This window comes from Gymnoscopelus microlampas (genome assembly GCF_963454915.1).
Source record: "Gymnoscopelus microlampas genome assembly, chromosome: 24".
In the NCBI taxonomy this organism is placed as follows: Eukaryota; Metazoa; Chordata; class Actinopteri; order Myctophiformes; family Myctophidae; genus Gymnoscopelus; species Gymnoscopelus microlampas.
In genome coordinates this window covers 30,546,284-30,573,795 of record NC_139961.1, presented here as the reverse complement: position 1 = coordinate 30,573,795, position 27,512 = coordinate 30,546,284, and the positions used below count along the sequence as shown (strand labels likewise).

At 41.7% G+C, this 27,512-nt stretch overlaps 1 protein-coding gene across 4 annotated transcripts; it reads right to left on the bottom strand.

Moving 5' to 3' along the window:
• Positions 1 to 762: 762 nt before the first annotated feature.
• Positions 763 to 27,209, bottom strand: LOC311040449 (voltage-dependent L-type calcium channel subunit beta-4-like; the record flags this gene model as incomplete). 4 transcript variants are annotated; one of them, XM_084050750.1, is made up of 15 exons in its annotated part: positions 763 to 1,023; positions 1,541 to 1,726; positions 2,044 to 2,139; positions 4,023 to 4,174; positions 4,341 to 4,450; positions 5,829 to 5,887; positions 8,779 to 8,859; positions 10,491 to 10,510; positions 11,101 to 11,177; positions 13,530 to 13,657; positions 14,219 to 14,341; positions 15,144 to 15,194; positions 15,273 to 15,338; positions 24,924 to 25,007; positions 27,108 to 27,209. In XM_084050750.1, the coding sequence occupies 15 exons, from the start codon at positions 27,168 to 27,170 to the stop codon at positions 763 to 765; spliced, it is 1,557 nt and encodes a 518-aa protein (XP_083906876.1). The 4 variants fall into 4 exon arrangements, with proteins under 4 accessions (XP_083906876.1, XP_083906873.1, XP_083906875.1 ...); XM_084050747.1 differs by having other exon boundaries at positions 15,144 to 15,338; positions 27,108 to 27,170; XM_084050749.1 differs by lacking the exons at positions 24,924 to 25,007; positions 27,108 to 27,209 and adding an exon at positions 18,277 to 18,321.
• Between the last annotated feature and the right edge of the window lie 303 nt (positions 27,210 to 27,512).

The following is a 27,512-nucleotide window of genomic DNA, read 5'->3' as shown; positions in this document are numbered from 1 at the left end:
AAACTGAATGTCAAACGGTATATTATCTGGCAAGTGGAAAAAAGTGCTGGTTGACAAAACCAGCAGGCAAACCAGTAGTCATTGAAAAACCGGGCCTCTGCGTCAGCGCCTTATCGCAGAGTAGTCCCATAAACGGCGGGTACAAAACCTCCTTGGAGTGGAGGTTGATACTCCGTCAGCATGCAAACAGCTAAGTGGTGAAGAGGATTTACATTGAGCACGGTGGGGGTCGGGGACAGCTGTGTGTCTATGTGCAGCGGGGTTCGATCCAAGCCGGTGGCTCCTCCCAGGCACTTATAAAGCCTGTACATGTGTACCATCCAACCGCACTCCCCTGCGGACCTCGCCAAACGTTATCGCCGGGGTCAGTCTGCACTGCATGTCCGCTGAGCGTGCCCCATTGAGTACTGTAGTGCAAACGAACCCAACAAGTTCCAGAAAGGAAAAAAATACGGACAGTTAAAATAAATCAGAGATCACAGCAATTAGCTAATGGTGGCTCTCTCTCATGCTGATTAATCAGAGTTTTGGATCGACAGGATTTCCCTGGCAGGCTGACTGAACAAAATATGACTGTAGCTTGTTGGACTTTGTTAGAGAGGAGAAAAGAAAATACAGGACAACAAATTAGTATCAACATAAAAAAAATAAGAACAATTTGGGAGCCTCTTGGTTCTGTTGCAGTGTTTTTTTTAAGGGGGCAGGGTGTTGGGGGGGGGGGTTCGGTTCAGGCCATAAGTAAAACTGGAAAAAGGGGGGTGCTCAGAGCCGGTGCCGGGAATCATGGCTGTAGCTACCCGGCGAGCTGCGGTTGCGGTGGGGCTTGTAGGCGTCCTGATAGGGGTCCTGGTAGTCCTGGTAAGGGTCCTGCTGCTCCCGGCTATGCTGTGAGCCTGACGACATGCGGTTGCGTCCCTTGTGTGCACGTTCGTTGTGGTAGTTCTCGTCCGATGTCATCAGGTTGCGGCGTTCGTTGGGGGTGGAGTGGTCTCCCGTGTGGTTGCTCTGTTTCATTCTTTGGCTCTGCTAATCGCAAGAATGTTAACGAGAACACAGGTTACAATGAGAACGTGAACACAGGTTAGAATGAGACCGTGAACACAGGTTAGAATAAGAACGAGAACACAGGTTACAGTGAGAACACAGTTTAGAAAGAGAACGAGAACACAGGTTAGAACGAGAACAGGTTAGAACGAGAACACAAGTTAGAATGAGAGCTAGAACACAGGTTAGAATGAGGAAAAAATTATGTGAATGAGAACTCAGATTAGGCTAAACTAGAGTAGTTTTAGATTTCAGTAAGCTAGTGGAACAGAATTTTGTGCACTGGTGTACCTGAGACTATGCCGGTCATCAAATTATTGTCTTAGGAATGCGATAAAAACAAAAAAAATCTCCATGAATTCAAAACTTCATGGGGTGTGTAATTGATAGAAAATATTTTTTTTGGGGTGAACGACTCCTTTAAGCTCTTATTCTCCTGCTTTGAGGACAGTAGAGAGAGATGGGAAAGATTGGATGACATTCGCTGAGCTTGTACCTGCAGTCCAGAGATGGTGGTTGGATAGGGAGAGAGGGCAGTGGGTCCCAGGTTCCGTCCCAGCAGGGGGTTTAGGGGCGTGGCCAGAGAGGTGTGGGTGGCCTTCCAGTAAGCCTCCAGATACTCAGCTAAGTGCTCGCAGGCGTCTTCCAGCTGGTTCTCATCCAGAATGATGTCAAACATCTCCTGTTAGGAGCAGAGACAAGTGGATGAAGAGTGAGAAGAGGGTTCTGCTGGGTATGTTAACAGTAAATGCACACTAGAAAACAGGTTTACATATTCCCTGTAAAACACTTTATAAATTCTGTGTTTTCAACCCATTCAATCCGGGAACGCATCCGCTATTTTTGAATAGCCAAAGAAATCTAAAATGACAGAGATGCGTTCCCGGATTGAATGGATTAAGGTACCACACAAATAAAGTTGTATCGTGTCTGTGTGGCTCCACCTAAAAATCAATAATAAAGTTTGGTATCGTTATGATCAATGAGTCCCGTTCTCACCGGTGGACACTGGGCCAGTTTGTCAGCTGCCACTAGCTGGACGTTAAGGTGTTTGCTCTGGGACTTTCCTCTGGACTTCACCAGCCTTTGCAGAACCTACAAAGCACAGTATGGGAGGACAGGACACATTTAGGTTCTGATGGCACTAAACCAGAACCTTACATAAGAGCGCTGTAGTGTTCAATCAAGCTTTGAGGATGCATTGGTACAACACCCTGATAGTCCTGGATATTGTGCAGGTAAGTGTGAATCTGTGCAAAACCTCTAGGCCTGTGCAACTACTCCATAAAGGCAATTAGCCCATTCTCTACTGTAGAAGAAAAGGTGTTCTATTAAACCACTTAAACCCTACAAAATATACTTCATTGACTGCAGTTCACCAAGGGCCTATTTGGTCCTCAAATGTTTTACCCTCAACACTAAGTCTCTTTGCCGAAAATAGTAGATTTACAAGCTCACAAGGTGTCATGTTGCGTCACGTTTTGAGCTTGTGGATCTGCCATTTTCACCTAATGTTTGCCCCAGAATAAGGACACTAGGGTTCATGTGGTTAATTGACTTGACCTTTTAAATGAGGGGGATACATCCTAGTGTTCAAAGAAAAGGGCAGCAGATGTGCACACACTTTTCCATGCATGGTGACATGCAATAATTTATTTCAGTTCTACAGCAAATGTTTTATGTACATGGATACATAAAACATATCACAATATTGCGTGAATATCGCAATATCACGGTAATATCGCAATTTTGGGCCCACACCTATACCCACTGCATGAGGTTAAGAAGATAATAGAGGCTATTTTTGAGGCATCACATTGCTTATAGGCTAAGATACTGCATGAGTGAGGGAGGGGACAGTCTTCATCTGTGCTACAGATGGATGCTTTCAGCAGGAGGGAATTCATATTGACAGTGTTCGTGCAGTTTGCGTTTATCAACATTCACAAACAATAAATTCCAATTGAGACATTTTGTGTGACAACTGCAGTGGACAATTGAGAGATGCAATTAGTGCTCCCCCTTTTTTCACCTATGTCACCTGTTTTCCGACGCAACGCAAGACCAGACGATGAGCCCGTGTGACCCACTAAACACTGCTGGTCTGAGGAGAAATAAATGTCATTGAAATTGGCTACCTTTGTAAGGTTTAAAGGAGATACAGTATGAGTTTGTTATTGTCACAAATAGATGCTACTGTACAACACCTTACAACAGAGAGGCGAAGGCCAGAATGTTACAACCTTAGAGATCTTATTGAGAGGAGCTTATTTTTCAAAAACTTGCTATATTCCTTCGAGACATCGGTTCATATCTGGTTGAACCACTTAAACCCTATTCAAAATAAGACATATAGTGTAGACCCCCAGGGCTCTATACTAGATCCGCTCCTTTTTCCGCACCCCACGTGCGACTAGTAAACAACATTACACTTGCTTTGACAGCAGCATGTAGGCTGCCGTTAGCTTGATATCTTAAACACGGTTAAAAAAAATCCTAAAGTTAAACCATCTAAACTGTGGCTACGTTTCACTCGAAAGGATTCCAACACCAAGACATGCAACGTGTACAAGGGGGAACAACATCAATTTTAAGGACACATCTGCTGACACATGGGATACACTTGAAAGCAGAGTGATGCAATATGCTCAATTCATACTGTGAGTGACACTGTCGTTCCTCCACATATTTCCTCACAATTCAATCTTAGCCTTGATCCTGTGAGGATGCCTTCTAGCCCACCGTTTGTCATGACCCAACAGTTGAGGAACACTGCGCTTAATCACTTAAAACCTATATACTTAGTATAGGGTTTAAGTCCCGTAGGCGTCTGTACTTGGCCCCCTGCTTATTTCCCTCTACACAAAATCTCTTTGCCAAAATAGCCGATCTACACTGCGACACATTGTAAGCTTATACTGTAAATCAGCTATTTTTAAGGATATATGACTTCTATGACCCCCTCTACCATGCCTTACCTTTGGCGAGGAGACTTTCACATGGACAATGATGGGAGCCAGGGAGGTTTTCAGAAGCTGGGCAGGGTGGTTTATCGTGTCAGCATCCAAGACCACCAGCTGGAGGGAACGAGCAAGCTCGAAGATCCTCTCAATTTCACTCTGCACCTCCGCTAGAAAGGGGGGCAGAACCAAATGGGGTATTTATATTGATTGCAATGACTCAATGTCTTCAACATTCACAAAGTTCACCAAGTTTCTGGCATGGGTAGATACTAAATGCTATACAAGTAAATGACTACATTTACTTGTATTGCCTTTCGGAGTGTCATACTGTACCTAGGCTAGAGCGGGTGTTGGATCTCTCGATGATAGCCCTCTTACTGGGATTATTCAGAACGGACCGTTTGGCTAACGAAATATCTGCTGTCACTCGTGTGATGGATATCCTGCAACAGAAAAGGAGAAACCCTTTAACAAAATGCACTGCCCACCACCACGGAGGTTGAGGGTTCGAATCCACCGTGGTGCAACCGGCTTTGTCGAGTGTCTACACAAACACAATTGGCCTGAGTTCGGGGAGGGAAGCTGGACGGGGAGGGTGATATTGGTCATTGCACGTACTCCTACGGGCTGGGCGGCACCTGTCAGCGGTGAGTGTTGGGCGGAGGAGTATAGGACGAAGGCTCTACGTCCTCCAGGTGGGGGCTCCTCACTGGCAGGTGAGTTAGTAGGGTGCGACAGCAGTGACAACACAGAAATGTGTGTGGGGAGGAATTAATTGGCATAACGACTAAATTGGGGAGAAAAAGGGGTAAAAAAGAATTGTCTGCTCTAAATTTAGAAATAAAAAACAAATGCAAACCTCAGTCGGAAACTTAAAAAAATCCTAGAAAAGAGAAAGCTCAAAATTGCTCCTGTGGGTGAAAACCTCACAAAGTTGACCTGAAAATCCCACTTACCAACAACAACTTTGTAAAATCATACATTCCGCTGTTACAGAACACAGAATTGCTAGGTTTATTATTAGCATGATTCCATGAGGTGAGCTCCCCTGTGGCAGCCTGGAGGCCTCTAATAAGCGTTGCCTTCTGAGCGTATCAAAGCCAGAGAGAAGGTGACACAGTAGGTACGGTAGCTGTGTGCTTTGCCCGACAAAGTCAAAGAGCAGTGAAACTGAGGGAAAATGATGTCACACTCTTTTCTCTCCTACCAAAAGTCTGGCTAGCCTGGAACAGGACTAAAGACAATTATTTTTATTGCGTTACCATTAGTAGCTTTATTCAGAAAATCTGATTTAGGATTGACTGTTTACACTGTTCTTTGCAGGTGATGAGATCAGATCTGTGTATTCCGACATTGTCGACCTGCATTGGTTGCTCTGGTAACGATGTAATTACATAGAAATGATTAATGCTCTGTCACGATGTCTCTTCCGGGAAATAGCAGATCTACAAGCTCACAAGGCATCGCAATGCTTGTAGATTGGCAATTGTTTTTTATAAATCAGGCTTCTGTGTCTAAGTGTACGGACTGAGACACATCTTTAGAAATCAGATTTTAATCAGATTTCAAACTAACTAGGAATGTGGCTCAAATCTGATTAGCACAAATCAGTTTCCATGTGGTATTTTGCTGTTCAGACTTAATAAACAATCTGATTCCAATCTGCATAGGCCAAATAATCAGGTTTGGACTGCCAGTCTGAACATAGCCCCTGAGGTATGATTCAGTGACGTGAAACTCTGACACTTGACATTTAAAACACACATAATGCAATCACTGCTGTCCTGCTTTAAAAGGAAGCGCTGGGCTTGTTCAGCTTACCTGCCGTCAAATCTGTGCTTGAGGAAGTCGAACAGAGCTTTCTGCATCATATCTGTTACCTATAGGACAGGACAAGAAAGATCTGTCAACGTACTGGTAAAGAAATAAGGCTACAGTTGTTCTGTATATTTATAGGCATTTATTTGTTGTCTTTGTTTGTTGCTTTTTAGGTGTCTCATGCAATAAATAGCCGCTCTACAAGCTCACAATGACTCGTGCTGTGATGCATTGTGTGCAGATTGGCTATTTTGCTATTTTCTGTTCTGGAGGGGGGTGGGGGGGGGGGGGGGGGTGAAGGCTGCATCTGAATAGTCTTTTTGGCTAAATGATTGAAATCACCCAGTAAGTGGCAGCCATAATAAGAGCCAGTCTTATCTCTAAATGCTAAAGAAAGGTGCTTCAATGCTTTCTTATCTCCTTTAGTAGGCCTATAGGGAACACTGCATCATCCTTTACCAAAGGAAAGGAGCTGCACAGTACAGTACCTATCAATAAAGCACATTGCAAAAATACATTAAATAAATAAATAAATAAATCAGCTATGAGTTATGTGGTGATTGAACACAGATGTAATCAGATCAGCCTATCATTCTTTCATGACTGTATAACACTATTTTAAAACAATCAAACTATGTGTTTCACATATCAATAATAAACCTCCGGATTAAAAGGAAATAATAACCTTGCACTTGAAAAATGTGCATGCTGGACTGATGCAGGATAAACATCTTTATTCCACAGTTTTACATAATAAAGATGAACAATGCCTTTAACATAGATGACCTTTTATTATACCACGATGACCAGCACCTCTGGGTATGTAGGCATCATATTTCTTTCAATTCCTGGTATGAAGTAAGATTTTTCAGGCATGGGCATGTTTATATAACCTACATGATATTACATAGAATGAATGCACAGAGCAAAGTATTGTTTGAACCAATTAGGTTCTGTGTGCGTATTTGTGTGTTTGTGTGAACATGCTTATTAGATATTAGTCAAGAAAATGTAATGTATAGCAAATGTCTCGTCTACGTATGTTAAATGTATGTCATCTGTGCCTAGAAAGGTTTTGAAACATTGTAGTTTTACCATGACAGACCCACGTCAGTAACGTTCCATCACATAATTACATCGCCTAGTGTAAGTGCAGTCAGATTCTCTTCGCACCGTGGCAGTCTTTTCCTCTTATGAATTATCCTCTACATATTTCTTTGACCTGAACACGCTTTCTAACAAGGTCAAATAAATGTGATTAGTAAAACACCCGACATAATTATTTTGACTATTCAAATGAACCCACTGACTGACTGAACAGCCTAGTCTAGCACTTCCTATCTCCACAGCATTGCCTACTATATCTCCACAGCATTGCCTATCTCCAAAGCACTGCCTATCTCCACAGCACTGCCCATCTCCACAGCACTGCCTATCTCCACAGCACTGCCCATCTCCACAGCATTGCCCATCTCCACGGCAATGCCTATCTCCAAAGCACTGCCTATCTCCACAGCACTGCCTATCTCCACAGCACTGCCTATCTCCACAGCACTGCCTATCTCCACAGCCATGTGCCAGCAAAGACGTTTTAATAATGGTCGAAATGGGACAGGCATGTTATTGTTGTCATTTAGACAAAAACACAACAAGTTTTGTCGAGCTTGCAAGTTTTTTAAAAATGAGAAATAAATAGGTCATATAATGATTTTAATCACTATATTTATACCACGTGGATCTCTTATTTTTTAATTAATTGTTTGGTTAAGTATGGGACAAAGCTTATGTACAGTATGTGATCTTAAAGAAATAATATCCCAACACAGACAGTCACACCCGCATGCTTAACAGACAAGAGACCAAGAGACCAAGAGAGAGAGAAAAACACATACATTTACATACATTCTCACGCCCGCACGCACGCACGCACGCACGCACGCACGCACGCACGCACACACACACACACACACACACACACACACACACACACACACACACACACACACACACACACACACACACACACACACACACACACACACACACACACACACACACACACACACACACACACACACACACACACACACATATTCAGGGGCTTCTCTGCTCTCCCGTTCTAATTTCAAACCTTGTTCTACTTCTGACGCTGATGCGTTTGCACCCAGAAGGTTGTTACCGCGGCAACAGTGCACACTGGGGGGGTGAGGAGAGTGATGGAGGGAGGGTGGAGGAGGAGATAGAGATGGAGAGAGGGAGAGGAGAGAGCGAAAGGAGAGAGAGAGGAGGTATTGTGAGGGTGATGGGTGAATGAAGCTGCAGATCATTCAGATCCTAAAGAATTCTTTTAGAATAATCGAGAAGCGTGTTTGTTAAAACATGTGTTTTTAAATTCTATATCAACAAATCGACACAATTAATTAATTATTTTTTAATAATCAATTAAATCGATTAGTCTGATTAACCACTTAAGCCCTATTTTATACTTGTACGTCGTACACAAATCTTTGTCTTTTTTCTTGCATCTTGGCAGAAATAATTATTCACGTTGTGGCTCTGCTGGAGGCTACAGTACCTGTCTATAAGATGGTCTGTGTGTCTGTCTGTCTGTGTGTGTTTGTTCAGTACCACATTTCTTGTGCACACTGCCAGTAAGCTGAAGACGTACCGCCAAGATTTTTTTTCCCTATACTTTTTGAAATATTTAATTGAAATGTGTATTGTTAGAATGTGGTTGGTACCTAGTATGTTTTTATTAGTCACATGCATTATTGCGTTATTTGAAAAACAGTTTAACTAACACTTCACTGTGTAGAGGGAGAAACAGACAGAGAGGTAACGACAGACAGAGAGAGAGGAGGAGGTTTCTCGTTAACCCTCGAAGTAGAGCAGATGGCAGAGCACCACGTGACTGAAAGAGGGCTATACAGTATGTCCGCTCACAGCTGCTCACCTCGTAACCCTTGAGTGAGGGTCCCACCAGCACCACAGGCCTCATGGAGGGAACCACGTCGTATGGGGGTACGTGTTCTGTCTGTGGGGAGAAGAGGGGAAGTCAACCAAGTGGACTCACTCTAGGCAAACTAGACGGACATCAGCAGTAACATCTAGCCATCCAATAGCCCACAGCTTAAAGGAACATACCACCGTCAATACATGTCATTGTCTATTCACAGCCTCAACCATATAAATTACATAAACAGAGACAATTTTCCTGTTAATGGCTTTATTGTAGATTTATTTTTTATTATTTTATTTCTCTATAGTAATTAAAACATGAGCAAAACCTGATAAATTGAATAAATGTTGGCTAACGTTATTGCGTGGTTAATGAGTCGTGGACGTTTCATTCGTAAATCAATCTTTTCTCCATGAACTATTTTCGGCTAGACTTTTCATTCACACGATAATGTAATGTTCGCTGTGTTGGGTTACCTGTCTCAAGCAAGTTTCAACTCTCTACATGTTGATTTTCATACCATACTGAAATGAATGGAAGCCACTGGCTTCCTCGAAAAATCCAATAAACCATAGTATGCTTTGGAAAATGGTCAGCAGCAGTAATGTCAAGTATACCATGAGTCATAGTCAATGGACTAAACATGCCAGACACCCGGTATGGTCCTTTAAGATCTACAGGGTAGCATTGCTTAATATAACACAATGAAAAGAATCAGCATGAGAGGATGATTGCAAGTTGTTAGATTTGGTTATATTTAATTAGAACAGTGGCTGGTGGAATGAAGTGTGTTGTGTTGAATGGGATGTCAACACTTTTTTTTTGTCAATGGCTAGCTACATTGACGTGGCAGAATTTTCATTATACCACGGTTATACCGTCTAAATTATTAATACACTAGCCCAAGTAGCACAATACTATGTAATAGTGCAATACCATATAGTACCACAATACCATTACCAAGGATTATTATAATAGCATGTCATACTACAATACCATGTAATATATAAACTGTAATATTACAATACCATGTAGTATCACGATAACATGTAGTATCACAATACCATGTTGTATCACAATACCATGCACTATTATAAAACCAATTAGTAATATGTCGAATGTCATGGAAGGTTAGAACACCCACTAGAACAGAGGCAGAGTGCAAACAGGCAGGCTTATGAGTTTTTTTTTGTATTTTGTACCATCATTCCAATGGTTTAAAATGTTTTAATTTATAGGGATTTTTAAATTTATTTTTGAATGCAACTAACACTAGCTGCTGCCCCGTATGGACAATTTATACTGTTATAGTGTATAAATTGAACATTTGACCACAATACTTAGTACTGAATCCTTTATCAAGTATTGTGAGGGACTGGTATTGCAGATTTTTGTAGCGTGGTAGTAGCGTGCAATGCATCCTGAGATGTGGCATGGAGTCCTATAGCCTGAGTTATACGTGGTCGCACATTGTGTCTCACACCGAAAAGAGCCGATCGACAAGCCCACATCACATCATGCTGCAATGCATTCAGAGCTTATAGATCGGCTATTGTCTGCGCAAGACACTGGCGCGCAACTAAGTATAAATCAGGCCTAACTGCTTGTTATTAACTCCTATTGTTGTTGTTTTTTTGTCTTTTCTACTGGCAATAACAAGATTCTAGTGGATGGCAAATGATCTGGTGTTACCGTCACCAACTTACCACTTTCTGTTTCTGTTTTCCTGTGGGGGGGGGGGGGGGGGGGAGAGAACAGATAATCGTCAGTCACGTGACATTGTGGGAAACGTTTTATCATCAAAGAAAACTTCAACATGTGTCTGAGCACTTGAAACCCATCAAGGGCATGACTAACATCAAAATATGTAAGTTATATGCATCATTATGTACAGTATGTATTGTTTTAATTTAAAAGAAGAATCTCTATTTGTCCTATTGTGATATTCACAAAGTCACACGAGTGCAGTTCAGGAAGGGGGGGGGAGTGTCATAGCCTTGTCGTTGGTTTCACACTGTGGTAAGCCCCACGCTCAGAACGCCTGCAGTCCTCAACTGGAGGAAGAGGAGGATCATGGGAAAAGGTACCAACAACTCTACAAACTCTACGCACGCAGCAATAACAACATGAACTTAGGCTCTATGCAGAGGCATGGGAATGCTTTAAGCATGGGTCTCTCTCTCTCTCTCTCTCTCTCACACTCTTTCCTTCTCTCTGTCTACGATGGCTTGGTTGATGGAAGCTGGGTTGTCTAAGCTAGCGGCTGGCGAGTTAAGCGGCTGTGCCTTCCTCCCCCTCCTTGTCTGATGCGCTCACCTGCGGAGGAGATGAGGGGTCGGATTGAGGCTGACACCTCATCCTCCACACTGGAAGAGGAGTTCCCCCCAGACTTACTGGAAAAGACAACAGGGGATAAAGAAAGACACAAACATACCATGGCATTAATGTGGAAAAAATAGAAGTGAAGAAAAAAGTTAAACAAAAACAAAAAATCTAATCAAATTATACAGGGCTAATATCAATTGTTATCAAAATCGATCACACACCTCAGAGATAAGGTGCTGATCAAGGACAGTTATTGGGAGAGGGTTAAAGGGGGGGCTATTGAGCAAACGCACATTCCACATCATGTATTTTGGAACATTATATTTATTACTGTACATCTGCCATCTCCACTGTAAAATGTTAGGGATTAATACTTTTGTATTAATAACAGGCATAAATAGACTACACCCCACAAGTACTTGTGTGTGAGTGTGTGCACATCTTGAAATAGCCTTTGAGACCTGGTGCTAGATTTAGGGAATGTTTTTAAAATATTTGTTTTTATTTTGCTTCCATCTAAAGGTAAAAAGCATCTTAAGGTCCAGGCTGAGCTTGGTTGCTCACATATAACTAATAATGGGTGTGTTAGATTCAGGTAGTATTGTCAATAGTTAGTATTGTCAATGCTTGCTCATTGGCACACCTTATTAAGTTTATTATCAGCAGTTGTGTTGCTTAAATCACAGTGTAAGTAACAGCCTGATTTTTGACCTTTAGATAGCAGCAAAATAACAAACTTGGCACAAAAGGGACCTGAGGTTAGTTCCTCTTTTAACAGGGCGATGACTACCATGCAATGAAAAAGGTCAGACTTTAATCCCATGAGGCTCAAATTCAAACTTTCTAATTCCAACACAAATCCAGCCCAGGTTAATGATCAGATGCCTTTGTCTGAGAGAGTCTAGGAAAGACACAAAACCAACCTAACCTAGAGTAGCTGTGCAATTATGCAGAATTAGCGTTAAACCCAGCAGCCGAGCTCCATGTGCAGCTTGAATGGATGCGTGTAGGGCATAAACCCTGGGTGACAGAAAATCCAAGAGTGATTATATGGACATGGCTGCTACAGTAGGAGGTTGGAAGGATTACTACTAAATACAGCTCTGAAAAATTGCCACATTGCTACATTGTGCATGAAGAAAACAGTTGAGAAATGGGTTAATGTATACGGTGAGCCGAGAACAGACCTGGGTCAGGATACAGTTGCAAATCCATATACGGTACCTAATAGCCTATGTATTTCAGAGGGTGATTGACTTGGCTTGGCACATACAGACTCGAGCCTCAAGCATGTGACAAGACACAGTGGAACCAAGAAAGAAATATACACCTTAAAGGTCAATCAAATCCATATCAAACCCCATTTGCATCTTGACAGGACGTTATCGTAAATAGAATGTATTCCTCTATGCCTGCTAATATGGAAAGAACCAAATTAACCCAAGTCTGGTCAGGAGGACAATGGACACACACTGGGTCAGCAGTGGAGGGAACTTTATGACTTATTAAGAAACAGTAGAGCCTGCATACTGTATTCTGCAACCAAGATGTAAAGCAACGGGGAAAAAACTAGCCAGGTGTTAACCCATTCAATCCGGCAACGCATCTCTGTCACTTTATTTGTTAAAGCATTATATTCTGATAGTATTCATTGCTATAGTGTGTGTTCAGTAACAGCCCCCCCCCCCCCCAGCTCTCCAGCTCTTTAATAAACAGATAATACATTTTCAGGTGGGTTGCACATTTTCAACCAATCAGGAGAGAGCACCCATTTATCAACTTCAATTTTATGTTTTTCCATTACTTTGTGTCATCACTTCCAATTTCACTTGTTTATCCCCTGTCCTGTATGAGTTCTCTCTCCTGATTGGATGCAATTGGTATCCTGACCTAAAAAATGCATTTTCTGTTTATTAAAGAGCTGGAGAGACAGGAAGACCCGGTTACTGAACAAACACTCTATAGCACTGATTACTATAAGAATATATCGTTATTTAACACTGATTTTAACAAAGCAACAGTTTCTCGTTCAATGCCTGTTAGCATGACTGACTTGTTAATTCTCTGGATAGATATGCAGGCTCTATTTTCTTATTTCCTTTTTATTGTAGACTTCATCCAGAACCCGTTGTTGAGGACTGGGTTTTGAAAGGACTTAGGCATAATCTATACTTCGTCGCACAACCTTTTCGACAAGCGAGGCTCAACGAAAAATGTTGTTTTCAACTCGCATGACCTTTTCAATATGTGCCGCTAAACAAAAACATTGATTTCAACTAGAAAAAAAGTATCAACGCAACACTTTTTTCAGTTGAAAATACACAATTATCTTTATCGAACGAAAGGCTGGTGCGATGTCATATAAATGAGCCTTCATCGTTTGTATTTTTCTTTTCTTTCTTCTGTGGGCTGTGTCTTACCCTTGCATGCGGCCTCTCTTCTGCTCCAGCTGCAGCCGGATGTTCTCAAGCTTGAGTGGGCTGGGGATGAAGCCGATCTCACAGCCCTCCTTCACCAGCCGGCCGATCCACCAGTCATTGTTGAACTTCTAAAGAGGTTGCAAGGGAGGGCAACGATAAGGAAAAAAGGGGAGTAATTACGCTGAGTTACAAATGCCAGTAATCTGTGCACTTCCTCATGAAAAAAACGAAACCTTTTGGCAGAGTACTTTACCGTAGGTCTGCAACTATCGATTATTTTCTTAGGCATTATTCTATCATTGAAGTGTTTTACACACACACACACACACACACACACACACACACACACACACACACACACACACACACACACACACACACACACACACACACACACACACACACACACACCATTATTAAATCATTATACGATTATTAACTACGACGAGAACTACACAGCAACTTACAATTAATCAATGACAAACCTGGAAAAGAAAACATCGATGAAGTCAAGCCCACATTATTTTTTATTCCAAAATTACGATGTTTTTAAATCAAAACAAAAGAGTATGTATGCCAACAACAGCCTACTGCACAACTGTGAGTTGTTCCATAGGGTGTGTTAAGATTTTTCAATAGGCATACAGTACGCACTGTACCCTCATAATGTTTCTGACCCACTCATGTACCTCTTTTATGTGGAGGAAGTCTCTGGCATCGAAGGAGATGGCAGTGGCGGGCACTGGCACATCCTCGTCCAACGCACCGCAGTAGCTGACATTGGTCTTTACCGCAAAGGCCACGGCTTTAGTCTGAAGAGTGGTAGACAATAGAATGGAAGCCACACAGCTTATATATTCAGAAGTACTCGCTATACTTAGTTCGGACACACTAACACAGAGTGTTTTTCTAGCTACATGTGTGAATCCACAAAGGTCCGGGGAAACCCAGGGGGTTCTTGAGGGGGTCGGCTATTTGAAAACAGCTGATCTACACATCTGTATAAGCTCAAAGCTTCTGAGCTTTGTGAAGAAATTGGAACAAAATGTGTTCACAATGTTGAGAAATGTTCTTCAAATTGTCTGGGGTTCCTGCCACAAAAACATTTCAAATGGGGGTCCGTGGCGAAATACATATCAATTCGGGGGTCCTTGACATGAAAATATTTGAGAATCACTGCATTAAGCAGAAGTCACCCATTGAATCCGGGAACGCATCTCTGTCATTTTTAGATTTCTTTGGGCTATTCAAAAATAGCAGATCTACAAGCTCATAGCGCGGCACCGAGTGCCACGCTATGAGCTTGTAGATCAGCTATTTCTTTTTAATCGTGAAAATGTATCCTATATTTTGTAAAGCGAACATTTGTAAAATATTTTGTTCTAGGGACCCTCCCCCCAGAAGCAAAGATTTGAGTTACAAATGTTTGCTTTAAAAAATATATATCCAAAGATTTGCACACATTTTCACGATTTTTCAAAAAATAGCAGATCTACAAGCTCATGAGCTTGTATATCTGCTATTTTTGAATAGCCCAAAGAAATCTAAAATGACAGAAACGCGTTCCCGGTCTTAATGGGTTAATTTGGCAGTGGTGTTCCACGGGGAGCGTACCTTGGCTCTCTCCAGTTGTATGGCGGCCTGCTGCTCCCTCTCCTGTCGGCTCTGTCCCGGTGCCTGGCCCTGGCTTTGGCTGGGGCTCTGGCCCTGGCCCTGGCCCGGCCCCGGGACCTGGGCCGGCACCTCCCGCTCCTCCTCCAGAGAGACATCCGAGTCCGATGGTCTGCTAGTGTAGGAATCAGCTGAGCCCTGCACAATGAGCAACACAAGCAGTGTACGAGAGTACATACGTTAGACACACAGCATGAGAGAGAGAGATTGAAATGCTATATATATACATAGATAGTATGCCAATTTGCCCATTTTTCCTTGGCGCAACCCATGCTTTGTTGCTCATCCCACAAATGCATGTTCCTTACAAATGGGGCCCCAATTTAAGGGGAAATAAACAGTCTTTCCAACAGTATAAAAGGTATTGCCAAGAAGCATACTACAAAGAAATAATCAAACAGATTTCAAAAGAAGAAAATAGGAAAATATGATAGCAATTTCGTTTTTTATGATTTGATACAGAAATGAGAAGGGTTAGGTCTATGCATATTATTCATAATTAATTGAAATGCCTTTCACTGAATTTCGTCTGTCACATTATTTGTGTCGTTCTTATTCCTTTACTTAACACCTTACAACTGTCTATCACCATAATGCATGCATGCTTAATTTTGTGTCTGATGAAAATTTCAATTTAAATAGCTAGACTAATTATTACAGCTCAAACTGAAATATATATTTTGATCAAGCTTTGTCATTACAGAAAGACATATCCTGGGTAAATATCTGTCACTATTTCAAGTGATCCTTGAGCCTTCAATGAAAGGATATCCAAAAAGGGTCTATAATAATAACAGCAACAACGGAGCACACCTGCTAAAGTAGAATGAAGTTGTCATTTAGATACTATTAAATACTGTACAGTCATACTACATACAGTACATTCATCGTAATAGTAATCGTGCCTACTTGCAGAAACATCGCCATTACAGGTTTTGGTGTGGGACGGACGCAATCTAAAAGCACAACCCTGATGCTGTCTCAATCTTCTTATATCTTTTCCCCAAAGTAGGGACTGAATGTTCCAAGACGGGTCCTGTCACATCTTGTGGGAATGCAAATCTACAAATAGGAGTCCTTCACAACCCTCTCTTCTGCCTTTCCCCACCAAACTGTCCAGCAGAGCACAAAAGCCCTACAACAAATCCCCTAAAAAGTAACTCGTCACCTTCCCAATACGTTACACACTTTGTTTTGCAGCAGCAGCAGTAGCAGAGCTACGGGCGTTTTTGCATTTCGCCAGCTTGTCAATGCCATGCAGTGAGGAGGGCAGCAGTTTTCTTTTTTTGTGGGACATGATGACCGGTGTAGCCTTCTGCTGTGATCATCTTAAATGTTCAGCAGTTAATGATGATTTAATTAAGCAAGAAGAGCATTTGCTTCAGAAAGACACGGCAGCTTCTGTAGTCATCATGGCGAAGCACTTTTTTCTTTTACAACAAGCAAGCCATGACTGAGCCTTACTTCAGCACACCACTAAATTGAACTAGTGTGTGTGTGTGTGTGTGTGTGTGTGTGTGTGTGTGTGTGTGTGTGTGTGTGTGTGTGTGTGTGTGTGTGTGTGTGTGTGTGTGTGTGTGTGTGTGTGTGTGTGTGTGTGTGTGTGTGTGTGTGTGTGTGTGTGTGTGTGTGTGTGTGTCCAAGCACAAATTGCCAAGCTCAGGAATCTATACAGTGAGGTTTCTCTGGCGTCTGGCATATTTTCACAGAATAAGCACATTCTATATATAGTCCACTCTATGGGCTTATAACAGTTATTAAGAAGGCAGCATTTTAAATAAATTCATAGATTTAAGATCATCTATGATTGCAATCTAAATAAATACTCCCACACTGTAACCCCACCACCATCACAACAACAAACCCTGGATGTCGTTTTATAGTGAGTGTTACGAAAGCTGGTAGCCTGGTGGGCACATCTCTCTGATATACGCTACATGATCCAATCAGCCATGTTTGAGGCATTCGTGACTCACGTGACTCATGATGTGACATCAGAGTCCACGAAATGACATCACTACCTACGGGATGCCTGATGCATTTTCGCGGAAAAGGCACGACACGGAATGGCAAAGAAGAGAACAGAAATAGAACAGACTGCACCTTTAACAAAGGCTGATAAACGCAGCGGGGGGACGACGTGACGAGCGGAGATTGATCAGTCCTTCCCACCCTGCATGGTCCCACAAAGGCGGCAAAAAATGGGCCTCGGGGAGGAGGGAGGTGGGTGGCAGTGAGAATGAACATCTTTGGCTCACAAAATAATGTCCAGGTCCTTTTATTTATTTAATTTTATCATTATTTTTCAGATGAGAGCTACAATGTGTGATGTACACTAAATGGCTTCTCCAGTGTGAACACAGCCACACATAAACGAGAGAGAGCGAGAGAGAGTGTGAGGGGGGAGGGAGGGCTCGTGGTGGGCGAGATGCGGCCAAATTCAGGGTCCATTGGACTAACGCCATGCATACAGCATCGCCGGATGATCGCATGCACCCACACACCCACACACACACGTAACGGTGTGCATGTCACACATCAGCCGCCATCTCCCTAATGTGTGCACCAGCCCCCCACCTCGTCTCACGCTACACTGTAATGATGGTTACAGCCACTAAAGGCCTGCATGTAGGTCTATGTGTGTGTGTGTGTGTGTGTGTGTGTGTGTGTGTGTGTGTGTGTGTGTGTGTGTGTGTGTGTGTGTGTGTGTGTGAGTGTGTGTGTGTGTGTGAGAGAGAATTACAGCTTCCCATCAATAACCACACACACACACACACACACACACACACACACACACACACACACACACACACACACACACACACACACACACACACACACACACACACACACACACACACACACACACACACACACACACACTCACTCACAGACACACAGAGATGGCACAAACATACTCATACCAAGGAAGGCTTTTAATCAGTACCCCCCTCACCACATATTACCACCGTATCTCTCTTTCATAACACACACACACACACACACACACACACACACACACACACACACACACACACACACACACACACACACACACACACACACACACACTCACCGCCTCCGAGTCTTCAAATCCATGCAGGTACAAATTGTCATACATGGAGGTCTGCTATTCCAACGGCAGCTCTAGAAGAATGGAGGAGGGGAGAGGAGGAGAGAGAGAGAGGGAGAAAAAAAACGAGAGAGCGAAGAGGAGGAGGAGGGAGGAGAGTGGGGGCTGGGGGGGGTAGGAGCCACCAGAAAAAAATAAAAAAGGATGGATGAGGGATGGAGGAGGGGAAGGGGGCGGGGTGGGCTTTCGGACGGGCGTCGATGACAACGGTCCCTTCTCTCCACAGCACAGACGGCGATGAGGAGGAGATGGAGAAGCAGAAGAAAGAGAAGAAGAAGAAGAAGAGAGGAGAGGAGAGCAGGAAGGAGGTGGATATAAATAAATAAATAAATAAAGGAATAAGAGAAATGGCTCTCTCCCCTCCGGTTGGAAGACGCTTTGGACAAGATGCTGCCCCCTCCCACCTCCTCCGGTCCACCCGCCGGTCCTTCTCGAGGCCCGGCGTCCGTTCGACGGATAGCTTTCACGTCTCCCCCCACCCCGAGTATCTCCCCCGCCCGCTCCAGCCAAAAAATAATAATAATAACCAAAAAAAAAAAAAAAACACAACAACAGGCTCGCCGCTAGCTTTTACATTATACGACCGAGACTCGCTCCCCAGAGGTGGCCTGAGCTCAGCATTCTCATGTTCTGTCTGCCGCTTCCAAGGGCACGCACACAAAACACACGCAGGGAGCTGCTGGCGTATATAACAGCAGTTAACGGCGAGAGCGGCGGTAGCAGCAAAGGCAGCACAGCAGCAATAGCGGCAAAGCATAGAGGAGAGAGGAGAGAGGAGAGAGGAGAGGATTCTTCCTCAATGCCAGAACTGATGACAGAGCCAGTGTGCAAGGAGCTGATTGGCTGGAACCTCCACACTCAGCTTGGGGTGCACACTCTCCTTGATTGGAGAGGGGAGGGGAGTGTGCTGGGAAACAGCAGCAGTGCCCCTCACCCCCACCCACCCTGGCTGTCTCTCCTTTTCTACTGTATAGCTCGTCTGTCTATCTCTCCACAGTGTGTGTGGGAGCGAGCGAGCGAGCGAGAGAGGGTGAGAGTGAGAGAGAGAGAGAGAGAGAGGGGGGGAGAGAGAAAGAGAGAGAGAGAAAGAGAGAAAGAGAGAGGGATGGGATCTTTGTTATGGAGGAACGCGTTCGAGGTCTTGTGGATTTTGGAGAAATGGCAATAGAGATTTTTATTTTATTAAAATGTAATTTTGTGTGTGAAGTGTTTTGGCTTCTGAAATGAATTAAAAACAATATTATGATCAGCGGACAGCTTGGCATACATACATAGACTGTAGATCTGAGGTGTCGTGTGAGCATGCAGTGTACGGATGATGTGTGACGTGGAGCTCGTCACATTCCTTTCAGCAGATTACTGTGTGTGACTCATGGAGCAGCATCGCAGGAGGTGTACCTTACTGTTATGTGTGCCATGAAAATTCAAATGCCATATGTAACCATGGGCAAATGCCCATGGTTACATATGGCAGGGTTTCTCAAACAGTGGGCCATATTATCTTTTAAGGGTCAAGAGAACAAACCTTAATGAACTCTGACTGATCAAATGACATATTTCTAATTAATTAATTAATTATCTAATTTAGCAATTATCAAATGAATGAATGATGATTAATGATGACTCATTTGTCTTAGCATTGGGAGTGTGTGGGTCATTGGGACTCACACAGTCTGGCAGGAGACATGGTAATGATAATTGTCACACAAACAATGTGTTGTTTCAGAAATAAATGTGATATAAATAAATAATGTGGTAGATTTAAATGTACTTTTTGGGTCATTTACTGCTTTAGGAGAGTGTAGGGAGACAGCACAGGGGAGACATGCGATCGAATCGGATTCAAGCTTGGGCCCTTATAAGTCACATGTGATCAGTGCACTAATGCTGCTAACTGTTTTGAGCCCACCAGGCACCTCCACGCCTCCATTTATTAAAATTGTTGTTATGTAAGAATTTTACAGTGTATTATACAACCATTTCAAATTTGTATTTTTCTTGTCGACGTTCATTTTGTGGTGAATGTTCTGCTTGTTTTCTTTGAACGCTGCTCTTAGTATAATTGTGACAGGAAGATCAGTTCTTCAGTCTGTCTCCTATTTATAAGCATATAAATGTGACGTGTATACACATATACAATACTTTAATTAATAATCATAAATAATTAATCATAATTTTGTTCACCAAGACAAATCCCCACTGGCGTGTATATGGGTCCGGCTTAATTAGGCTTACCTTAACTATCTAGGTTGTATTCGAGACCACCTAAAGCGAGACTGAGTCAAGACAGAGAGCAAAGGGGGGTCAAGACAGAGTCAAGACTGAAACCAAAGGGGGGTTGAGACCGAGTCAAGACAGACACAAAAAGGGGGTCGAGAAAGATCGAGTCAAGACTCAGACTGAGGGGAGTTGAGAACAAGAAAAATCTGAATATTTTTCATCCTAATTGAGAACGTGACCAAATTCAGTTTTTCCAAAGATTTAAAGTAAAATACAAATATGTCCATGTATACATGTTACTATATAATAGAAGGCAATCTTTTGATCGGAAACACTGCAATTACAATGAACTGACTTTGGAAAAGTTCAGAATTTGGTATAATAAGTACTGCAGTCTGTATTAAAAAGCATGTGTAATTAGATTACACCAAAACATAGTGGTACTAAAAAACATCTATTTGAAGTGTATGTTATGCATACATTTATCAAGTACCGTAATTAAGTAATTAGCCAAGTAATTAAGTAATCAATTCAATTATAAATATGAGAATGAACCAAAACCAAAATAGTATACTGACAGTTAAAGTTGCAGTAGCCAACTTTGGAGAAATGAGCTTTAAGAAAATCCTTCTGTTAAGAGAAAACTGCAGACGAGACCGAGGCCAGACAGAGACCATCAAAATGTGACCGGTCTCTGAGTACTACATCTGTCTACCAAGCCAAGATATGATTCCTTTCCGTCAGTGTGTGACGGCAGGAAGCACCCGGGTACACCAAATAAGGGCAACCAACACCTTGTATATAGTTAACCCATTCAGACCGGGAACGCATCGGTGTGTCATTTTAATATTTCTTTGGCTATTCAAAAATAGCAGATCTACAAGCTCCGAGTGCCACGCTATGAGCTTGTAGATCTGCTATTTTTTGAAAATGTGTGCAAATATTTGAATATATATATTTTTTTGAAGGGAACATTTTTGACTCAAATCTTTGCTCCTGGCACAAAATATTTTGAGATGGGGGTCCGTGGCAAAATACATATCATTTTGGGGGTCCTTGACATGAAAAACTTTGAGAACCACTGATATAGAAACATACGTTTTTAAAAAAAAACTGTAGGATTTAGAAGACATTTTGTAGAATCCACAGAAGCAAAGATTTCAGTTAAAAATGAGGGTGCCTGCTCTGTGTCTCACACGCTTCTCTTGCTTTTCTTCTTATGGCCACCAGGGGGCGCCATTAGGAAGAAGTGGAAAATGCATACCGGTAATTAAAAATACATATAAAATTTAAAATCAAAACTTTCATTCAAATTCAATTCACAAAATGAATGTGCCAGTTTAACCACTTATGGCATCCCTATTTTGTCACTTAATCTTTAAAAATGTGTCAAACATTTTCAAACATTTCTAAAATAGCAAAAATACAAGCACAGTAGGGGGGCTGCAGCCAGAGGCTATGGCTATGTGGGGGTCCTTGCCATGGAAAGGTTTGGGAACCCATGACTCACAGAATGCTTATGTAGGCGTGGTCCGATGCAAAAGAGATTTTAGTTGTTGTGTATCATCTGTACAGTAGCTTTTCTTTCCAGTTACATATGCACCAACGCATGGGTACCCGAGGCTATACATGCACAGATGCACAGATGTGGAATTGCTGAGAGGCAGAGAAAAATCTGTATATACCATTCAACACACAGTACAACATCCTGAGGGATAATTTATTTCAGAAGGTGTACGGTTCTATTTTTACACACTCAGAGATAAATTAATACTCAGGCTTTTGCAGTGCACTGGTACACTGGCTCTGTTCTAATAAGGAACAGAGCACGAATACATTCAAACACTTCAGAACATAATGACCATGCAATATATACACCAATAGTTCTCTTCTATTGTTCATTTTATGTTCATATGTTCCGTTCAATTCGGTATACAAATACTGTATGTATGTACAATATACTATATTAACAACATTAACGCTGGCATCCATTTTTCCCTCAAAGAAGTAACAAAAATAGCAGATCTACAAGCTCACAATGTGTCACAATTAGGGCTGTCATAATTAAAACATTTTATGAATTAATTAATTGTCACTCAAATAATTGCGATTACCGATTTAATTGTGTTTTGGAACGTTATGAATAAAAATTACATTTCAGTTTGACTGTATTTTCTGTCATGACAAATGACACATAATGAATTACTTTATACAGTACTTAAAGGTAGGGTAAGTGATTTGCAATTATTCAAATAATTGCAAAATGGGTCTATGTTCTGATAGTGCTCGTTACTATAGAGTGTCCTGTCCATATAAGGAGTCTCCTTGTCTCTCCAGCTCTTTATAAAACAGAAAATGCATTTTCGTTTCAGTTTCAGTTTAATTTCCAATTTTATCCAATCAGGATAGAGAACTCAATCAGGATATAGATTAAACAAGTGGAATTGGAAGTGATGACACTAAGAAATGAGCTGACAAAATTAGAACTGGAACACTATAAAAATGAAGCTTAAAATGGGTACTTTCTCCTGATTGGCTGAGATTTTGACACCTACCAGAAAATGTATTTTCTGTTTATTAAAGAGCTGGAGAGACGGGGAGACTCTTGTTACTGAACAAACACTCTATAGCAATGATTACTATCAGAATATAGTGCTTTAACCTTTTAAAAAAATACTTTTTGTTTTAACCCAAAAATATCACTTACCCTACCTTTAATACTTTAATAGTGGAAATAGTCGATCTATAAGCTCAAAACACGTCGCATCGATTGATTATGACAATTATGCAAAAATAATTGCGATTATCTCAAATAATTGTGATTAAACAATTGTGCCAGGCCAAGTCACAACGTGACACATTGTGAGCATGCATATTGGCTATTTTAGCTATTTGTTGTACAACAAAGTATAATATGACTGAAGTGTGTAACATCAGATACATCTCGCATCTCAGTGCCACCAAGACAGATAACTTTGACATTTCCTGGAATCATACAGACAGACAGAAAATGTGATCCCTAAGTCTCACCCAGGGGCTTTAATTTATTTATTTATTTTGCACTTTTGTACTAATCTACAGTATGCAACGTTATGACAGGATGGCCGAGATTTATGCTCTCATTCAGCATGCATGATCAGCAGCATGCTGCTTACTGACATTTTATACAGTGAAAAATATTCACCTGCGTGCTGAACTTATTATGCCGTCAGCCACTGTGCTGCTCCACTGAAGCAGGTGAGGGGTTGAGGGCACTCTGAGAGTGGTTGTGCTGCTAGGTGGGAGAGTAGTAAGACTGGGAAAAGTATCGATATTTATATCGGTATCGTGATATGAGACTAGATATGGTCTGGGATTTTAGATATTCATTTATGTGATATGGCACAACTTTTCCTGGTTTTAAAGGGATATTTCACTTTCAAACATGTTTCGGGACATTTTAACTTCAGGCTTTTGTGAGCACCTGACAGTTTTTAATTTGCTTGATTCAAGCTTGACTTACCAGAACCAAGGACGGGTGTTTTCAATGAATCTAAAAAATGAATGTCTGATAAAAATGAATATCAAATATATAAATACTGATGACCCCAAACATATTTGAAAGTGAAATATCCCTTTAATCATTTAAGCCTTATTTTATACCCATTTTAATTTTCTAAAATATCAAAAATATCGATGTACAGTACAAGCTCTCAATGTGTTGAGTAAAAAAAAAAATATTATCATCACAATATCGATATTGAGGTATTAGGTAAAAAATATTGTGATACTTGATTTTGTCCACATCACCCAGCCCTAGACAGCAGTACTCATTCCGGTTTCCCATTGGTCCACTCTCCAGGGATCGGAACAGGCAATCTTCTGATCACAAGCTCCACTTTCCACTTTTATTTTAAAGGAGGAATGGGCATTCGCTTCTCATTCCATAGTTTTTTTAATCCTTCTTTATTGGGTTTTGTCTCTGGCTAGCAAAGGAGAGAATTTTGTAACGACATTTTGAGACATTTCACTCACCTTTCAATCATAGTACTGAAATTCACGGTGAAGAAGTTAACATTTTTACGATGACTACACCGGGAAGTGATACTCTAAGTTGTCAACCACAATGTCCCTTGTTCAATTCCAGCTGGAAACCAGTTTTTCACATCCTAATCCCACTCTGTTCCCTTCCTCTCTGTTGTGAAAAAGAAAAGTTTGTAGCAGAACTGAAAGATGTGAACATAAGTTTACTCGGCTCCGACACCTGCCTCCTGCGCTCCAAGTACCTCAAGGTGTTCCATCACCTCAAATGCATATAGAACACTTTTTTTTTTTTACTATTATAATTCACTGCCACCCCCACAGTTAGAAATATTGTTGCACCTGTGTACCTGTCTGAGGATGAAGCTGGTGGAGGTGGTGCTTCCATCAGACCTCTTCAACCGGCTCCTCCTTGAGTAAGTCCCCCGGTTCACCTGTAGGGGGCAAACAGGTCTTTGCAGTCAAACACTCGGGGCCAGCAATCAACCATTACCATTTCAGTAATGTACATGAAAAGTCTATCAATTAAAACTCAAACGATGCAAAACCTGGCAAACCTCCGAAACACAATAAAATAATTGTAATAAAACAAAAGCACAAATGTATTGCACCAATATGCCACTCGCAAGTTTCACACATGCAAATTTTACCAACTCACTTTTTCTGTAAATTACCCATTTGGCAGTTTCCCTACAACTGGGTTATGAGGATTAACTCAATTAACTTATGCTTTACATAAAAAAAGCTAACATGTGCCCTGTTGTTCTCAAAGTGGGGTCCTTGAAGGAGTAGAGTCTGGCTCTGTTCCAACGTTCAATGCCAAAACAATATATATATTCGTACGGGAATTAATCATCAAATAAAATGTCATGATCATGACAGCCCTGAGTGGGAGGAGCATGGATGTATCGGGTGGAGTGTAGCCAGGTAGGGAGCACCATATTTGGGTAGTGGTGGAAGGGTTGAGGGGACACTGACCACTGGAGGTCAGTGTGTAGTTTTCAGAAGAACCTGAAAGTTGTCAGCATGGTCCAACACATGTGGTATCATTGGAAAGCGCAGGGCGTCCCCTTCAGATTACAAAACGATAGTGTTTTTGCTCAAATGAATAAAAAGATAAATGCATGCAAAAGTTTTCATGGGCCAAAAATTGAGTGCCTGGCTCTGTCTATGTCTGTTGTTCCTCGTGAGGAAAATACCGTATGTGTACAAGACTTTGCCCCCCTTTAGCCAATCAGAGTAAGATTTATTCTTTGTAAATTGTAAGAAACAGAAGAGGAAAAACTTTGATCATAAGCAAACTGACCAGAACTCAGGCTTCCATCCCTTATTCTTACATTGTACTGTCAGCTCTATGCCTACAATAATTCACATGTAACTCAGGAAAAAAAGACAAACAAAAATCCAACTCTGTCTTATTAGGGCAATACTAACCTGTACACCTATAGTCACCTGTAGTATAGCCAAAATAGTGTTAAGATTATGGCTACCTACTTCTTTGTGAGTGCCTTTGCTGTGTTAACTCGTGGTAACACAAGCACACAAGGGAGGATTTAGTAGCCTACAGATATATGGCCCAGTTTAGATGGCCCTGTTTTATTCAATTTGGGGGAAGTAGGCTAAGTTCAGACATTTCAGCGCCGGTGACATTGGCGCTAACTCTGGAGAATTTACCAGAAATGGGGCAAATCACTGCTAGATAATTGACTTGTCTCTCTAGAGATAACCGCTGTTGCTATATTTGGATTGAAGCGTTTCGCAAAAGCTAAGGATGGAAATTAAGGAATGAAGAACAAAAAGAGAGAATGAAAGGACTTTGGTGAGTAGTGAAGAAATGAAAGATAAATAAATGAGTGAATGCAGTAAAAATGCAAAAGTGGGTAAATTTGAGAGGCCTGCCCTGTATGTGATAGCTGACTACTATGATTCCTAATGCCAGACTACCCTCCCACATAGAGTATTTGATGTCCAACATCTCTCAAATAGATCAATTTCATTTTGCTTTACATATGTTATTTAGTCCTAGTGCACCACACAAATTATTTGTGATTTGACTGATTTACCTCTTTCCTCAAATAAAAATAAAGAGTAGCAAGCAGCAGGCTCTTTCATTGCTATCACACCACAACAACAATAATAATAAATGATATATCAATAACATACACCATCAAAGTGCAGAGAACTTGCAAATCATAACAAAATGAAAACCTTTTTATGGACATTGCCCACATGCGATTCCATACCCTTAAATGTACAAACTGAAAGGAATCTGTTACTTGAGGCTTGAGCCACTATCCCAAAATAACTCATAAACTTCATAAAACGTGTAGGCACACCAAGTGCAACTTATATTTGTATAGCACCTTTCATGACATAAATGCAGCTGAAAGTGCTTTACAGTGCTAAAAAATACATGCTTTACATAAAAAGCAATAATAATTCAACATTAAGCAAAAAAGAAAAGCAAAAACAACATTAAAATAGAAAAAATCTAAATCAATAGAGGAATCTCCCTGTGCGTTATGATGACCTACCTGGAAGATGGGCGCTTGGATGCCTTCGCCGATCTTGTTCCGTATGTAGATGTGTCGAGACATCTCGGCCAGGACATCGGTCCAGAGGGGTGGTGGTGGTTGCCGCTCCGGCCCAGGCCGCCCAGCCCAGTGGAAGTGTGGCGGGGTCTCAACTGCTTGCTCCAGCTTCAATCACCTGCAATGTCCGCAGAACCGAACATGAGTGGAGCTCAGCGCACCGCACACACAGTGTGGAGGCAGAGGCAGTTCTTCTCTCAATTGGCCACCGTCTGAATGTGACAGGTGCGCACACCGCTGCGCAGTGGCGTAAAGTAACTACATTTACTCACGTACTGTACTTAAGTAAAAAGATTTGGTATTTTTACTTTACTGGAGTTGTGGAGTACAATTCCAATACTTTTACTT